General features: G+C 40.4%; 1 protein-coding gene across 1 annotated transcript in view; it reads left to right on the forward strand.

The window, feature by feature from the left end:
- Window positions 1-19,819, forward strand: part of aff2 (AF4/FMR2 family, member 2) — a 218,296-nt gene that overhangs the window by 146,065 nt on the left and 52,412 nt on the right. The window contains exon 10 of the mRNA XM_078261117.1: window positions 2,056-2,093. Within this exon, the coding sequence (XP_078117243.1) occupies window positions 2,056-2,093 (38 nt within the window). The remainder of the gene's footprint in view (window positions 1-2,055; window positions 2,094-19,819) is intronic.

A 19,819-nucleotide genomic window follows, 5' to 3' on the forward strand; every position in this document is an offset into this window, starting at 1 on the left:
GCTTTATAGTCTAAAAAGAAATGGAAATGTCACTTTTTACCATCTGGGACCTTTAAACTTTCTCCTGGAGAAATTGTGACTTTATTCTCAAAATATTAAATTTTTTTTCTCGTATTCATGTTTCTAATGATATGATTTAATTCTCAACAATGGTCGGTCACACTATACCATATCACCAAAACTAAAAACCAAATAGCTCCGTAATGGACTGTTTTACAATTTCCACGTTCAACAGTAGTAATAGTATTTATAATAGCAGTAGCTGTAGTATTTGTCTCCTCTGCAATGTTATTAAATATCCAGAATATGCCACTGAAGAAAATAGTGCATAAACGGAGTATAAATAATTTTTTTGAAAATATATTAACGCTACACCTCATGGACAATTGTATGTAAATCATTTTGCTGCTACAAACATGCACCTCCTGTTGTGTGTGTTTGTAGACACTTAATTAAAGGTTCAATAAATTTGTTCCATCATTCACCTTAACTGTCAGTCATGGATTTACAGATAACATGACCTGGCAAGACGCACCCCCACTGACATCCATCATCATGTTGGTCATTCATGCACTTGTGTCACAAACAAATTATTATATAAATGAAATTACCATAATTCATACTATGACTGTAAAATCCTGTATGTCCGCAAAACAAAAGAGAACATTTACCCATGCTCTGCATCCTTTAGTTATTGACATTTGAGTTCAATTAAAGAGTAATTTCATTTTTGTTCAACCTGGACCGTATTTTCGCATTCATCGGTGTCTAAGTGACTGATGTGAACAAAAATATTTGAAATTGGTCCAGTATTGAGCGTGAACCGGCTCTAATGTAACCCTATGGGGCATTTGTGCACCATCAATTTCCGTCCATTAAAAGTGCTGTTTTTGCCACTGACAGGCTCAGATTATTGTGTCTGACAACATTATGGAAAGGATCCCTACAGAGGTCGACCTCTTTGTGAAAGACTAAAATCCTTTTTGTTTAACCAGAAACTGTTTTGAAATTGCCATTGCCAAACTCACCAGACTCAATTTAAATAAACAGTACTTTTACCGTGTATAGAGCCAACATATTTCTACATGTCAATGGGTGAATTAAGGATTCATTTTAAACCAAAACAGAGTGGTGTTTGCTGGAACAGTGGAAAGACAAACCAACACGGCTTTTTGGTTTCATTTTGTTTGTGTCAACTTTAAAGGGGAACTATGCCGTTTTTTCCCCGCTTAATTTACCTTAACTGAACGGCTTCAGAGTCATTGGAATGGTTATATGACTTTTTTCAGGTTGAATGGTGGTCGTCTCGCTTCCCCCTTCCCCTTACATATGCCCATTCAGGAACCGGCTAGCTAGAAGAACAAGGTAGCGATGGAGTTTTTCACACTATCGTCATGGCTGAGACAGCAAAAAAGAAGCAGAAAGCTAGGAAAGCATTGTCGGAGGAACAGAGAAAGAGGAAACGGCAGACTGACCGAGCGAGTTTTTACAATTGCGTTGCCAAATATCTATTCTGAAGCTGTAGGGGGGAGCTCTATAGAGAAACCTGGGAGCAAAAAGCGAGAAAACAGCGAAGAAAATGCCCAAACTGCATAGCGCCCCTTTAAATGATGTTTATTTAAATGGAGTCTGGAAGGTTTGGCGATAGTGATTTCAGAGCTCTTTCATGTTAAACTAAAAGGATCTTACTCTTTAACAAAAAGGTCTATCTCTGTAGGGATCCTTTCCATAATGTAGTCAGACACTTAATAATAATCTAATCAATAATCTAAGCCTGTCAGTGGCGAAACAAGCACTTTTAGTGGACAGAAACTAAAGGTGCGCAATTGCCCAATAACGTTACATTTTAGCTTGTTTTCCCCGCTGCCGGCTGCAGCGATCTCGCTTAATACTGGCCCAGTTTTAAAGATCGTTGTTCCCATCAGTCACTTAGACACAAAAACATAGGAAAATAGGGTCCAGGTTGAAAAAAAAAAAGCAATACTACAACTGCACTCAAAATCCACACAAAATAAATGAATATTACTTACAGTTTCTGTGCATGTGTATTGACAGGTGTCTGACAAGCCCAAAGCCAGAGGCACAGCCCTAAGGTAAGACAAATGGCCGCACTCTGTGTTGCAACATTGTGACTTATTTATCTTGATGGTATATCTATTGTGGTGCAACCAAATGGAGAAGAGATGTTCACATTTTCTATATAAAATCTTGTTAGGTTCAGTAGGTACATGTTGTTTTGGCTGAGAGAAATGTAAACTAGGTGTAGTCTGCATTAGAACACTAAAGCATCATCCTTCTTTATATTGTCTGGGGACCAGTGTGTCTTTGGCCGAGTATATAAAGTCAGTGTGTGTGGGTGTGTGTGTGTGACTCGAAATATGAAGCAAACAACAAGCTATAAATAACTGCTCTTTGCTCTGAAACATAGAATTGAGGCAGCGGTGGTCATTGTTGGGTGTAGTGTTTGTTGAAAGCGCTGTTAAGGTCAGACGTTGCTGTGACTGTGGATATCAACGTTTAAATCTGAAAAGGTGAAGAGGCTAAGGTTGCTGGGTGCAGTTTAAGTGTGTGAGTGTGGGTCAAAGATTCTGTCTAGGATTAGTTATGTCTGAAGGTTATTGCAAACACAACCACTATTAGGCTTTTCTGGAGGTGTAGTGGCTCTAATTCACTGAAACATCTGTGATGGCAGGTGCCCACTTGATAACCCCAGTCGCCAGCCTGCACTCACACACTTAACTCTGTACCATTTGAAATTAGGCAGCAGATGTTAGTGCATAAATCTCTCCACATCTGAGCCGGGCTTCTGCATGCTCACCTGGGATTATAGTTAAGACATAAAGGGCCCTATCTCGCACCCGGCGCAGCGCAAAGCCCGACGCAAGTGTCTTTGCTAGTTTAAGACCGACGCAGTTGTCAATTTCCTGTTGCTACTTTCTTCTTTTACTTCACTACAATTCACAGAGAACTATTTAGGATAGGTTAGGATTCTTCTTCAGTTCAGGAGATTTTCACCGGGAGCCGAACTCTGCAGAGGTCTCTTTCTTTCCAAAACAAACGATGATGATTTAAACCGTTGAAAACACTGAATGAATCAGTTTCACATAAAAAAATCAGTTTCTCTGACACTTTTGGCTCGTCGACGGAGAGCTGCCTCTAACGTTTGCTCAGCTTGTTTCTCTGATAACTTAAGATCCAGATGTCTGATGTCTAAAATCCTTAACTCAGTTAAGGCTTTTTTTTTAACTCGGCTCAAATTTGACCCATTTTCAAAATCTTTCTATATCAGAAATGTGGGTTTCTTTCAAGCCAATTGTCAAAAAACAACAACAGCGTAAATAAATAAAGTAAAATAAATAATCAGTTCACTACTTTTGTTGAATTTGGGTGTTTTATTCAATTTTATAGCATTTGAAGAAAATAATTGATAAAAGAATGTTGAAAAAAGCTTCAAAAACGTCGGCAAAAGTGACAAAAACGTAGAAAAAAGTGACAAAGAAATCGGGAAAAAACGTCCAAAAACATTGGGAAAAGTGCCGAAAAAGACGAAGTTAATGATGAAGATCTTAAAAGTGTATAGCATGTGGCTTAAAACTGGATAAAAAAAGACAATTCATGACACAACGCTGACACGTGCACAAAGGGACATGACGCCACGGACAGGCGACCAAATGGAATGAACCATTTTGTCTGGGTTTGAACATTGCGTTGCAAATATTTAGGATAATGTAAGTACACAACTCACAACAAAATATATAACATAGGTCTAGTCGTTTTTAGACCATTTTAAGGTGGAAAGGTTACACATTTTATCTTTAAAGTCAAAAAGAGAGACAAAATATGCAAATCTTTAGAAGTGTGAGGTCTAAATGTAACAACATTGACTCAATTTTGTCAGTGAACAGACAATAATTGACCACATCTGACCAGCGGCAGAAAATAGCAGAGAATATTTAGGCATTGCAAGGTCAATGAAAGCATTGTTTGCCTGCATTTGTCATTTTAAAGTGAAACATGGAGCTTGCCCTTGTCATTATCCCAGCAGGGTGGCTGGAGCTGCTGTGTTGCATGTATGGGAGAGTTTTGTATATAAGTCATATTGCTGCAATGTCTTCACTTCACTTTCATTACCCAGAAATCATATACTGTGATGTCAGTATAGGCTTAGAGGTTAGAGCATTTTTTTTGTATGGTTAGTCCATACATCTTTTTTGACTCTCATTTAAGCATAAATTCCCTGCCTGCTCACAATTTGTAATTTAGACTAAGATACCAGGCTGGTGAAAATATAGATGAAAAACTGTCCGCAATAACTTTCTTGTCTTTTCCTTGTCTTTTTCTGGAGGTGATAAAGTCTGTTTTCATTAGCCACAGTTACATTCTGTGTGGGCTGCACATTGTGGTGCATTACTATGGTGCTGTAACATCTTGGGGGAACATGTCACCTAATTAATCATTAGGAAGAAAAAAAATGTTGGTTGCATTTGTTACATCACAGAACATTGGAGAGAATTCATGTAAACAGCTGATTTTGGCACCAAGATACATTTTTCATAAGTTCATCTTTTGCTTGGAATGTGTTGTCAAGCTCACACTGCTGCATAAGAATATAAGAATCTTTTATAAATGAGGCTCGTGTTCACAGTCTGAAGGCATTAGTATGCAAGTCTGGAGTGTGACTGTGTGACTGTGTGTGTATGTGTGTGTGTGTGTGTGTGTGTGTGTGTGTGGGGGTGGTGAGAGTGCGTGGGTGTGTGTGCCCCAGGCCATGTGTTACTCTGCTACAGCTAATGAGCCCATTCACTCTGCAGCCCAATCTACTGAGTACCACACAGACATATCCGGGGGGACGCTGGGACTAGAGATGCTGCAAGCGATCTACTGGCTATATCCCCCATGGAGAGCTACACACTGGCACCCACGCACACACACACACACACACACACACACACACACACACACACTCTCACCCACACTCCTCACACCATCCATACAGACACACACTTTTTGTTTTTTTAATCCTTGCTCTGACAACCTCACCCACATACCAATCGGTATTCTGCTGCACACACACACACACACACACACACACACTCACACGTACAACCACCCACTCTTTCCATCCCACCGTATAGTGTATGTTCAACCGTATGATTTTTATATTTCTGCTGTGTAATCTTTAAAATCATTTTGCTATCTGCTTCCCTGTATTTCTTTTCATTATAGCCTATCTTTCACATATACCCAGCTGAGAAAAAACTGCCCGGAGTTATGTTGGTCTGTCTTTTTATTCTAATTATTTTAGTAGTAATAGCATTTACACGTCACCGTGTCAGTTAAAAATGTTTCAACTTGAGCAAAATAATGGTGCTTGTCCTGAGGCTTCATTATATTTATGAATGTATTCATATAGAGAGACGAAGTCCCTCCCCTTCCGGTGGACCACCATGGGATCTTATTTCACAATACATATGAACATACATAATAATAATACATAATGAACGGCGAGAGACAACTTTTTTGGAGCCTGTTTGAATTGTGCCATCAATTACACATATATTATTACTATTATATATAAAAGCCAGTTTTGCAAGTCAAAAAAGTCGCAGTTTGTTGTAAAACTGTTTAAGTGAAGGACTTTGAAAATACGTAATTAGAAAGACTACGCACCCAAGACTTTGCCTGTCTATATTAAGACAATGGGAGGAGGAGAGAGCAGATTACAAACACAGACAGGTTAAGGAACATTGATGCACGATGCCAGTCAGGTGCATCAAGTATGACATGAGTTCAAATGTGATGCACTTCTTCAAACACCGTCACTTCTGCTGCTGTCAGGGAACATTACACTACATATGTATGTAGGAATGGAAACCTATTATAGCCTTCCCCACAGTACTGCCCCGGGCAAAAACACACACACACACACACACACACACACACACACACACACACACACACACACACACACACACACAAATACACAGACATGCATGCACACACTGCTGAATGGAACTCGTCAGCAACTGTGCTTGTGAAAAGTGGAAAGTTTTATTTTTCAGGCTTGAAATTCATAATTGATGACACACAATGAACCATCTACAATAAATGTGTGTATGATACATGAGACACAGTCTTAGTATTGTATGTTTAACTTGACTAATTACACAATGAACCTCAGTGCAAGAGTATTTGTTCTGAGTCATTAGATGATGAGAAAACAAGATTAAGATACTTGTACACACATATACACACACTATATATATGAGATCCCATATTGTAAAAAGTGAGGTGTCTTTCTTTTATAAAGCAGGTCTAGGTGCCATATAAATACTGTGAAAGTATCAAGGGCTCAATCCACAGAGAAATGCACACAGCCCGTATTCAGAAACTGTGCCTTTTAAACGAGCCGTCAGGACTGCTGCACAGTTGTGATGTCACAACTATACTATACATTGGTAGAAAGTGCTGCTACAGTGCCGTTACAGTCATTCCCCGGCTGCAATGACGGTACCCGTAAACGCTGACCAATCAGAGCAGACTGGAGGGTGGCTTATATAGACAGGCGCTAAAACGGCGCGAGGGTGAAAACAGGTATATTCAGACACAATATGAGAAAAATTTTGTTTTTTTTCTCAACAATTACGCATGCAAACGTGTTCTAGTAGAAACCCCAGATAGAAGTATGAACCTTAAAATAAGCATAATATGGGACCTTTAAAGGCTGAGTCAAGGCTACTTGACTTACTAACAAGATACTGATGCATACAAGAGTGCACCAGTGTCCTGTTAGTGAGTCAAGTAGCGTTATTTATTTATGTCTATTGACTGCAGTGGAGTAATGGCAATCATTTCATAAACCTCCTCAAAAGGCTCCACATATCATAGGTTTACACTCAGATAAACAGAAAATATGCACACACATGCTGGAGTGTACACACACACACAACAGTGTGAGTGATGGAGACAGAGAGAGATTTTAAAGCCAGCTGTGCAGCGGGAAGCCCTGCCAAGTAGAGGGCAGAACCAGTGAGCTGAAGGCAGATGATAAGATGACAGATGAACTTAGCCCAGATGGCCTCCACATCTTCATTTCACAATCCTGTAATACCGTTATAATTCTACATATTCTCACTCAGTTCTTCAGTCGCTTTAAGAACTCCTATTGAGCGGTTTTTCAGCATGATCTTCCTGCTTCACACTCTGTTACATCTTGTCTCTGCTGGATGCACTTTATCTGAGCCATGGCCTGTCTGGCTCAAAGCCATCCGCTCCATTGTTTTCAGAGGCTGATCAATTCAGTTTTCCAGCAGAGGCAATTGGGAGGAGAAATAAAAGCTGTAACTGTCTATTGTTGATTGTCCTCCTTATGTTCAATTCCTGCCGGTTAATTAATGGTGACACAGTCCACACTGAACGGTACAGTGGAACACAGATGGACCCTGGAGGGTTTAAAAGAGCACATGGAGGAAAACCTAATGATTATAGGATGCTAATATCTGCTCATTTATCTGAATTCATGTATGAGGAATGGTACAGTATGTATAAATAATTAATAGACCCAGGCAGTCGATAACTGACAAATATTGCATTCCACCTCAGTACAATAAGTCAATTATTTTTTACGCTACAAAACCAGTGATATCAGCAAACATAAATATCACCGACAGAAGAGTATAATCAAACATTCATATATGCAGGGCCATAGCCAGGATTTTAGAAATACTGAGGTCATTAATTCCCCGAGCACAACCCCACCCACCTAATTCATTCTTGACTAACCACCAACCAAACTCCAAAGGATCTTTTGAATATTTACAAAGATCACACAATGTAACCTTTTATTTATTCATTTATCTGCTAACTATATTCTCACTAATATTGTATCTCCATGCGTTATGGTCTAAATGTAGGTTCTAAGCCTTCTCTACCCTGCCAGGTATATAATCAAGATATTTTTTGATTATATACACTATAAAACGGTAATTTTTCTGTACCTGTCGTTTTAACTCACTAAATATTCTAAAATAAAGACTCAACCTCCGTAGTAGCTATGGCCTCGTATGTGTCTTAAATTGTACTCAAAACTCAATGAAAATAAAAACACTGGAAAAATCGAAGAAAGAAATAGTTTTCTTTTCTATAACCCTAGTACAATTATCCCTGCTGGGTCAAGGTAGCTCAATACATAATCTAAACTGCAGCCATGTGTAAAATGTGTTTTCACTATCCTGTTATTGTATTTCTAAATGCTAAAATCAGACCAATCTCAAACTTGAAGATATTCTTTCTAAGGAAAATAAGGATGGTGGAGGTTGAGGAGTTCCTAAGGGAGACCTTCAGGACATAATCAATAAATGCAGCTGGTAAACAAGACATTTTCTCATGTCAAGGTTGAACGTGCAAAGCGTCAGAGTAAAAGAAGAGAGAGAGAAAATGGTCCTGACATCTTGTCTCAGGCGACCACACAGTCAGCGGAAGTTTTGGCAGAAGAGCAAAGTGGAGGGTAAATATCAGTCATGACCTGTGAGATTTAGTGCTGCAACTCTCACAGCGGGGCAGCAGGAAGTGATCGCGCCATTGACCAACAAAAACCTGGTCTAAAGTTAATAGGCCCAATAGGCATTTCATTGTTATTTTAACAGCGCCTTTTAAAATGCGCCTAGGCTTATGCACAGTGCGCACACTATGCTTGACCATTTTTTCCGCTGTCAAACTAGCAAAAGTGGATTTGGACACGCCCTAAACGCACCTGCGCCAGATGCTTCACGCCGTGCGCTTAGATCGTTAAAATGGGGTCCTAAAAGTACAATTCCTAAATATAAACAAAATATAATAATTGCTTAATATAAAAAAAAGTGGTCACACTATAATCCCGCATTGGAACTGATATCGTCATCAAGTTTTTTTCTCAATTTGTTCTTGAGAGGTCGTAAGAAACGTCTAGGTCAGATTCATGACACATTTCACACAGAAAATCAAAGGAAAGGTTTAGAGCAGTGGTTCTCAAACTTTTTTCAATAATGTACCCCTTTTGAATTGTTTCTTTAAGCCAAGTACCCCCTGACCAGTGTCAATCATTTTTGGTAGAAAAAAAAGTCTATATAAAGAGGAACAATACAGCGCTGTCAGCGATAGATTTACTAAACAACAGCCTTGTACCTGGAAAACATTTAAATGCTAATGAGAAAAGGAGACAAAACTTTGGAAAAAAGATGGCGGAAGGAAGTAAGGCACGAATAGGTCGAAAATAGTATCAGAAACTTCAAAAACAGTGACATAACTTCGAAAAAAGTGAGAAACTTGTAAAAAGTAGAAGGAAGGCAAGAATAGGTCAAAAGAAGGCGACACAGATGTCACATTTTTGCTAGGAAAAAAAGTCTACATAAAGAGGAACAATGTTCTGGACAACAGCCTTGTTAACATTAAACAATGTGTTAAATATCTCACGTACCCCCTGCAGTCCTCCAAAGTACCCCTAGGGGTACATGTACCCCCATTTGAGAACCACTGGTTTAGATAATTAAGTCTAGAATGCTCAAACAAAACTCTAAAGAGGGTGGAGCATCAGACTCCAAACGTTTTTAAAAAAATCAATCAATTAAATCAATCAATAGTTCTGAAGTGGAGGTACTTCTGCAGGAAGTGAATGCCAAACGAGCAGCCATATTTAGTAGCGTTTCACTCTCTGCAAATAGATCAGCATGGTGCTGGAAAACGCGTTCCCTCCTCAGGGCCTATAGGGTGCATAAACAGGCCTACTTTGGGTCTATGAATAGCCGGGTTAATCACTAATTATTGGATGGCACAGACCATATAGCTTTGGAAAATGAAAGTTTTTTATTTAAAAATATATGTGATGAAAAATAGTATTGCTATTTAAATCCTATAATATTATCCAACTGTAGAATTGAAGAAAACACAAAAACCAATTATTTTGCACAAACATGTCAGCACTCAAATGTGCATACGTGTGCTCTAGAGTGTGCTTGGATTCTGTTCCTACAGTTCCTTACTCCTAAATAGGTGAATGTCAGTCTTTGTGATAACCGTGTAAGTGGGTTTTAAGAATGGTTGGTGATTGAGACCCAGTGTTTTTTGTTTTGTCCTAATTACAATGTACTTGTAATAAGGACTGACGAGATACGGCAGAGTGGAAGGAGCAGGAAATGTAGTTGAAATCAAATGTGTGCTGACGAGTGATCGATTTGAATATCAATGGTTTGGTTGCTTTGCTAAATTGCCACCTGCTAGTTAGCAGATGTATAAATCCAAATATCAATAGTTTAATTTCAATTAGTAAACCTTTTAGAAGTTGGAGCTCATAATGTACTTTCGGGCATGGTGAATGAAAGTTCTTTAAGGTGACGGTGACACAATGAAATATGAAACAGGAAGTCCACTCTGGGTTAGACCTCGCTGCTCAGCGGTTTATAGTATTATGAGACAGGATTATACAAACAGTTATGATTGAGACAATCATTTTATCCTGTCATGATAATCCCAAGGCAAACCATAGAAACACACCAATTTAAGTCATCTGTGATTGTATGTATTTGACCAAGAAAGATGATGTTGCATCGCCTTGTGACAAGGGGCATGCCACTACTGCGACCAGCACATGTCGCTGTAGTGAGCGGCCTGTGCAGCCAGGGGATTGGTTGTCGCCACTGTACCTCAGTGGCAGTCCATCAGCCCACTTTTCAAACTTGGTGCTGCTGCTTGGATTAGCTAGAAAGACTACTATTACTGAAAACACAAGTCCTGCATCCACACAAAAGTCTTTTACAGGGAACTCTCAGGTGTACTGTAAGACGGTGACATTTATTTGCTAGCCATTTCTCCCCTTGACCCTGTCGATAGCACCAACCATGAATACTGCTGATTTGTAAGTCACTGTACACCAAAGTGTAGCTGCTAGCTTAGCTGCAGCTTGTAAGTATGTGGGTGTCGTGTGGATCTTGTGAGGCCCACTGGACATATCAAACCAACAGATCATTTTGTCTTTGGCTGTAAGGCTTTCATTTGCCCTGCTGTGCTTGTGATTTTATCACACAAATAAACAGAGAGACACCAAAGGCTCCGCTGGCGCCTGAAGATCTGACAAAGGCTATTTTGTGAGTCTTATCTGTGTTACTTATGCAACATTGACACAGGCATGCACACAGAAAATAGGGAGTGAATGCTCTGCGTCCTAAATGAGCATGTGATGTATAAGATATACTGTAGAAAAGACAGAAAGACACCTGTGTGAAACATTGAAGAGGAAATTATAATATCGTGGCTGTCGGGCGCTGTCTAAAACCGTTGTTTTTCGGGAAAAAAGGCTACTTTGAAAACATTGTATTGAGCTAACTAGCTTCGACAAAGACAGATACAATCTGTACTGTTTACATATTTGTAAAATCCACAGACAGACATAAAGGGCTACCAATAGCATTGATTTATGAAATTAAAATGAAATGACGAAATATGGGGATAGGAGGTTTCTGCCGGACAGCGACGATATGATGTTTATATGCCGTTTGTGTTGTTTGTTTTCCTGAGTTCTGCATTGTTACATAGAGCTGAAAATAAATTATAGATGCATGAATGAGGAAACATAAGTCATTATGGGCAATAAAAGATATCAAGAATATGTGGCTGGTATTGAGAACTGAGGTGGGAATGAAACTGAATAAAAGATCCAAAATACCTGTAAACAAATGGGTGAAAAACTACAGTATTTCCCATATATTCTACCACCACTGACAATAGGACAATATATTTAACAATTTCACTCATGGATGAAGTTTATTGTCTTAACTTTAACAAAACGACATATATAGTTAAAATGTCCAGTAAAATGCTAAAGTCTGTCAGTCTGCACCAGCTGGCGGTGCATTTTAATTTGGCACTGACTACTGCATCAAGTTATTTTCAACGGTTGATAGTGTATTTCTGAGGGGGGTGGGGGGGGGAGGAAAGCGAGCCAGATGTAATGCTTTCACACGCATATTCATCTCCTTTCATCTTGTTCCTCCAGCACATAGTGTTTGTGTTGCCAGAATAAAATAGGCTAGAGAGCACTCAACTGAAAATCCCATTGAGAGGAAGAAGACACTCGTGCTTTCCTTTAACTTCCAACACATTCTCACTCCCATCGCGACTAGTCTCATGCTACCAGTCAGTTTTCTCTTTTGGCAAATGAAAATGCAAAAAAAAAAAAAAGACTACCGTCTACTACCAATTTCTTAAACGTGCCTCGCATGATTTAACACAGCATGTACAACCCATTGGCGTTTTTTTTCTCATCAAGTCAAAGAGACATTTCATGTTGTAAGTACAGTATAAGACAGCAAATAAAGAGTTACGTTATCATACTGTACATTCTGATATGCACTGTCGTACATGACAAAGCCAACACGGCGCAAAGCCCGACGCAAGTGTCTTTGCTAGTTTTAGACCGACGCAGTTGTCAATTTCCCGTCCGGCGCCCGCGTCGTTTAAATAGAAAATGCACCTGCGCCCATCTTTGCGCCCATTGGGCGTGCTGGTCTTACAGGGAGGTGTGTTCAGGTGCATTCTGGGCGTATTGCTATCTTCGAGGCAGCGGGAAGTGATCGCGCCATTGACCAACAAAAACCTGGTCTAAAGTCAATAGCGCAGCATTTCATTGTTATTTTTACAGCAAATTAGTATAAACGCGCCTGACTTTTAAAGGGAATGGGACATGACACTCTGATTGGTTTATTGGATGTTATGCCCAAAACACACCTATGAATTAATGAAGACACTAAGTACAACCCTTTTGAGCCATGCGCCCGGTGCATAGACCCTTTTTTTTCTGCCGTCAAACTAGCAAAAGTGGATTTGGACACGCCCTCTGCGCCATGCGCTTCATGGTGTGCGCTTAGATCATTAAAATAGGGCCCACAGTCTCACTCCCAGCACGTCAAAAACTCAAAACGTCGCCTTTTGTCAACTAAGTCTCCTAGCGTCTCAGTCAGATGCGGGGGGGGGCTTTCGACTATTTCCGAAGTAAATCCTATTGGCGCGACAAGCCCTTTGGCGTCATATTTAGACGCTCTGGGTCAAGACTTGTGGCGTTACTTTTTGACGCTCCAACAGATTCTCACTCCCATCACATAAATACGGACGCTTGGTCAGTTGCCTTTGGCGTTGTTATTGACGTTAAAAGTCTCTTTTAGCGTCATATCTAAACGCGCTTGCTCGGGACTGTTAGCGTCACTTTTGACGCAGTTAGGTTAAGGAAAAGGTGGTGGGTGGACTTACGTTTCCATGAAACGCGGGAGGAACGGAACGGTTGGGTTTAGTAAAAGAAGAACGGGACAGTTGGGTTTAGTAAAGGAAGAACGGGACGGTTGGGTTCAGGAAACGTGACACGCGGGACACGATCCCCGGTTTCCTGGGTGAAAGTCCTGTGTTGTTTGACCCATCCGGGGGGGTGGACTTTCACTTTTCACTTTCAACCAACCTCCTGATGCGGATTTTCGGCCTTTCATACTACTCGCTACCGTAGTCGCTCTTAGTGCTACGTCATCTTCAAACCCCATGTAGCTGCTGCTCTCTCCGGTGCGTTCTACAAACACGCTGAAGGGCGCTTTTTGCGTCACTTCTGACGCTGACAACCGGCCAAACATCCGTATTTTACGAGTGAGAATGGGTTGGACGCTCTGGGTCAGGACTGACAGTTGGCACAAGAACGGGACAGTTAGGTTTAGGAAAAGATCGTGGTTGGGATTACAAAATGTACGTTTCAGTGACACGCGGGACAAGAACTGGACAAGAACAGGACACAAACCCTTGTTTTCTGGGTGAAAGTCCTGTGTTGTTTGACCCATCCACCACCCCAACCAACCTCCCTAGGCGGATTTTCGCTCTTCCATACTGCTCACTACCGTTGTCGCTCTTAATACTACGTCATTTTACTGCGCCGTGGTCAAGCTGCTGCTCTGCCCGGTGCGTTCAGCACAGACGCTGAAGGGTGATTTTAGCGTTGGTATCTGACGCTGAGAGCCACTGACCAAGCGTCAGTATTTGACGACTTGGGAGTGAGAACGGGTTGACAAAGCCCAGCCGTCCCAGAAATCCTATTTCATCTGGCATTTTCAGCTCTAATGACAAGTGAGAACAGCATATTTCTACAAAGCAGACACACAAAGCAGTTGATGTTTGTTCACACCTTGATTTCTTGGCAAATGTCGTATTAAAAATGTGGGTTAGCCCACCAGGGGAAGTGATTTGTTTCTCCGAGTTAAAACGTAGACACTCATCAAACAATAAGCTGCTTTGGATGAAAGGCAACCACCAAATGTTTATTTTTTTATTTTTTGTGGCACAATAAGAGGCAGTCGACTGTGATGCACTGTCTAGACTAGGCTGCACATCATTCCCCAATCAATCCAGGAGGAGAGCCCCATATGGTTATTATTCTCATCCAGTTAAAAGAAGTGCTAGTTTTTGTTACATATGCTGCTTTTGTCTGAAAAATAAGTACCCACTTACTCTTGAATGTTTATGTCTAGGGCTGTAGCTGCCATTAAGCACACTGAGGTCATGTCTTCTGTAATATTTAGTTGAATCTTTGAGCGGTTTGGTAGCCTTGGGGGAGTTTCTATGCAGTTATTCAGACATGTTGATTCAGTATTTTTGAGAGCTGGTATGTTTAGTTCACCAGACTTGTTTGCTGAGCAGCAGGCTTTGAAACAACATTTAGGCATTTATATTTGGAAACTAAATGGTAACACTTTATTTTGTGGTCAGGTTTCCTTATTATTTCATAGAAATGTGATTTGGTTGTAATTAGAGGGAAAACCGAGACAAAGTTCTGAGACCTTAGTATTTCTAAACTCCTGGCTACGGCCTGCCTATGTCAAAATAAAGCATTTTTTCATCCACTACTGTTACGTGAATATAAGGAGTTGGGGCTCATCGAGACAAACAGTTCTCCAGTCAGCTGCCATTAAACCATTGCAGAAAAAGAAGGCGTATCAAGATGACGAAATTAAAAGAGCACCAGTCAAACCTGAAAGGAATAAAAACGATTTGGAAAACGTGATGGAAATATTGTGTTTCCGTTGGTAGAAGAAGGTTACAGTCTCCTCATCACACAACCCTTAAATTCCCATACAACTAAACTGCATTCTCAATAAATTAGTTTCGAGGGAAACTTAATATTTTGGCACAGGCACGCATTGTGAAACGGTCGCAGCTTTGATCATGCGGTTAAAGCAACACTAAAGCACTTTTCCCGCTTCGGTCCCCCTACAGGTTGGAAGCAGAATTGTCCATTACTGCTGTCGTAATGTCTCATTATGTCTCATTTGAACTACAGATTCGCTACCCGATCTGGCAAACTTGCATAGTGCGGTTATAGCCGATAGATGGCCGCAAAGTCCCGTTCACCCTGTTACGAGTTGATGTACCACTGAAATGATTTTGGAAACATTATTTTAAGGTACATTATTTTGGTGCAAGTTTGCCAGATCGGGTAGCAGATCGGTATTTTGAATGAGACATAAGAATAATGGTAACGGTAATGGACAATTCTGCTTCCAACCTGTAGGGGGACCGAAGAGTAAAAGTGCTCTAGTGTTGCTTTAACCTTGTGAATTAAAACTAAACATTTTGGTAAGGTTTAGGAAAAGATGATGGTTTGGGCTTGTGATGATATAAGTTAAAGTACATAATTCAATTAAAATAAGTCAACATTGACTTTTGGTTTCACATGGAACACGAACAGCGGTCTCCTGGGTGAAAGTCCCAGGTTTGTTTGACCCATCCATCCACCTGACCTCCTCCCTACGCGGACTTTGATACGCCAAAGACTAAATGTAATCCAGCACAAAATATCCTTCCCTGGAAACATCATTGAGAGTGCAGTTTAGTTCTATGGGAACGTCATTTTTAGGAGACAAAGGCTGCATCCCACACATCTGATGTTTTTGTCTGCCTCTACTTCTCGTCTCTCCAGTGGAGTAAAAGTCTTTCTATTGTGACATTTTGCTTTTATTCAGCCAAGCTGACTATATTTTAACTTTTTTGTTTTTTGATGCACAAATTGAAAATGCACAAAGGAACAGGTGGATGGAAACACACTTAGTGGCTGCTAAGTTTTCTATAAGAAATTTGGGTTTCTTTCAACCAAATTGTCAAAGAAAATAACATGGATGGTTCCATACAACACTCTTCACAAGTAAAATAAATGATCAGTTTGCTACTTTCACTGAATTTGGGTGTTTTATTCAAAAATTGATGTTGAATGTTGAAAAAAGTGACAAAAACGTCAGCTAAAGCTTCAAAAACGTCGGGAAAAGTAACAAACAACAAAAGTAATAAAAAAAAACAGACTTGTCCGATCAGATTCGACTATGTAAATTCTTATTTAAGGACACCACTGCAATCTATTTTTATTTATTTTTTAACAGCTTGTGTTGTCCCTAAATTCATCAGTGAATGAATGCCGATTTTAGGATGATCAGATCTTAACGTGACAGATGTTACTCTTACAGCCTTGTCTTTAGCTCTCCTGTTGTAATTCCTTCCCCTTGCCTGCAGTGATATACTGCCAATGTTTTGTTTGTACGTGCATCAATAACTTTCTCAGGTTATTTAGAAGGAATGTGAATGAAAGAAATGTAAATCTTCCTGTTTGGAGAGAAAGCTGAATGTAATGAGCAGTAACTTCCTTAATGGGAATTGTATATCTGCTTACATTTCTTGTTTTAGTGTGATGCTGATTTACTAGCCGGCAACAGCCATGAAAACAAAAATTCAAACTCTGACAGACAAGATCTTGCTATTCTCTGTAGACACTTGCATTGTTTAGCATAATCTGAATCTAAATCTAACAGTTTATGAAGCCACTTTAATTCTCAAGCACACAACTGGCAGCGCAAAGGGAAGACTGAAACACACATACAAACATGTACACATGGAGATTAACTCAATGCTTTGCCAATATTGGTTCAACTGTGACGCTAATAGAGAAAAGTCAGGTGACAATTTCATTGAAATTGAAAGAGACAGGAAGGAGAGACAGAAGAGACGAGTAATGTTAGAAGAAGAAAAACAGGGGACACTGCATTTATACAGTATCTGTCACCGTGTGTGTGTGTGTGTGTGTGTGTGTGTGTTGCCTCAGGAACAGTTGATGGATTTGCTGCTTGACTGCTCACACAGATTGGTGCCTGCTGTGATGGCAGCCTTGAACTGAAATTACACACACACACACACACACACATACACAAAGAGAACTTCACATAATTGCAATTTCTGTGTGTGCGTTTGTGTGTATTCTTAAGTTGGGACAAGCGGGTGTGTTGCCTCTAGGAGGCCATTTCAAAGCACCGTGGAAGGATGGATGAACACAAGGCCAGCCAAAGCGGCATGAATGAGACAATTGCAAATGAATCAGGTTCAAAACGCTGTGTTTATGCATTCATTAATAGCCATTTATTATATTCTGTGTCATTTTTATTGAAACCATGACAGGGTGGCTGGCTTCCCCAATTATTATCCTTTTTAAGAAGTGGTGAAATGAGACACAGCACAGATAAACAAAGTTTATCAAAATCAAAATTACAGAGATTAATTTACTGTGTACAGCTTAGTGAGAGTTCTGTGTTCCTTAAGAGTTTGATGATACGTTCTGCTAATTGAGGCAGTTGGAGTAGATTAGGGAATGAGCTTGATGTTGTTTTGGATAACAGTGGAGATAATTCCCCCTCCCCACACCTCTAAATCAAGTCCATGACTGAGATGAATGCATTGTCTTTACATTTGTGATGAGGATGTGTGTTTTGTTTCAGTGGGCTGGAGCGTAGAGGACATTTTCTGAGCAGCAAGGCAGGTTGTGCCAACTTGCCAACTTTACCACCGGAAATAACAGCAGATAGTGCAGGAGTAAGATGCGATGGGTGTGGTGGAATTTGCAGAAGCACCATGTTGTGGTATGATGAGACAAAGGGATAACTTAGACAACATAAGGGCCATTCCTTGGTCACACGCCAGGGGACGAGAATATTCGGCCAGACTCTAATCACCAAATCTGTTCATTTCTGAATATATGTTTGTGTCTCTGCAGATTTAGGGAGTTTAGGCAGCTGCGTGGTAAGGGAATGTTTTGTTCCAGGACTGTCTCCTTTTGGAGGACGTGGAAACAGGGTAAAGGGGCCTGACACACTTTAACATACAGTACATCCCAGAGAGAGATAGACTCAACTAGGTTTTAGGTGAGCATCTTTTGTTTTGGCGCCATCAATGTCTTGGCAGGACAAACTTGACAGCTTGAGCGAGAGATATATGCATCTGGGGGAGACAGAGGAACCTCAAAGTTGAGTTGGGGATGGCACTACACGATAACACATTGTGGTTAAACTGTACTGTTTGCCTCATTTATCTAGCCTGGAAATCCAGACCCAAATCCGAAAGATTAAGGGTCTGGCTGTGAATAATGAAAATGGCCCAACTCAAGGGGCAACACCAAGCATGCATTTGAAAATATCACTGCACGCAATTGGATAACACTACGACCAATGTTTACTGACTGATTCCGGACTTCGACGTCGCAGCGCTGTCGTCATCTGTTTAGCTCGCCTCTGGCCCACCTATATCAGATACACCGATGTGATTGGTGCAGCTCGGCTCCAAGGGCATAGTTAATGAGCGTCATTATTCAATGCCAGAGTGACTCGCTGAGCATATTCAAATTGTGCTCTTGCTGTCCAGGGTATCATTTCTCCTCGATCGAACGTTCATGCATCCAGACGTCGTCCAGAGTATTTCTATAACAATGGGTTGTGAACTGACTAGAAATACGCAGGTTCTCCACTGCAACACAATATTATTTCAAAAATGAAAGAGCATTTTAAAGTAGAAATCAGCAGTCGCTAGCAATTGATTAGTAGGTGAAATTCAGTGTTGTGAAGTTGTATTCTATGTGAGGCAGGAAATCAATTATTTACTATAAAAGTATTAAGTAAGATTCATACGTATACTTCTTAAATTGTAACCACAACATGCAGTGAAAGGCCATTACCCAGGATGACTAGGCCAGTACTCAGCTTGTTTAATCCAAAAAAGAGGTAAACAAACTTACCTCGCAGGTACCAGTTGGTTCAAAGTAAAGCAAAATATATCATTGCAAAGCTTACACCAGAAAAACAGCAGCTGTACTGACTACTTTACTATATTAGAATGGCTCTCAACCAAACATCCACATCAATAAATCATAAATAATTGTCCAGCACCCCTTTATGGGAATGGCAAACAAACAATTCAGCTCACTCACAGGCCAACTTATTCAAACTAGACTGATGTGGAAGTTACAATCTTGCGAGTAGTATGAAAGCCCAAACATCCGTGTAAGGAGGTTGGTTGGGGTGGTGAATGGGTCAAACACAGGACTTTCTCCCAGGAGACTGGGGATCATGTCCCATGTGTTACATTTCCTAAACCGAACTGTCACTTTCTTGTTTTACTAAATGCAACCGTCCCGTTCTTCTTTTACTAAACTCAACCGTCCCGTTCTTGTCCCGTGTCCCGTTATTGTTTTCCTAAACTCAACCGTCCGTTGTTGTTTTCCTAAACCCAACCGTCCCGTTGTCCCACCACGACCTTTTCCTTAACTTAAGGGGGCCGTGTTAATTTCGCGGAATTGTTCCGTGGGCCCATCACGGAATTTTCTGCGATTCCGTGAACCTGCCACAGATTTTGAGTTAAGGGACCGTGTTCATTTCATGGAATTCTATGAGATCAGGTTGGTCACGGAAGTAAAGGCTGGACTACAATAGAGCTGTTTGGAGAAGTATGTGAA

Source organism: Sander vitreus, chromosome 10, assembly GCF_031162955.1.
Source record: "Sander vitreus isolate 19-12246 chromosome 10, sanVit1, whole genome shotgun sequence".
Classification (NCBI taxonomy): Eukaryota; Metazoa; Chordata; class Actinopteri; order Perciformes; family Percidae; genus Sander; species Sander vitreus.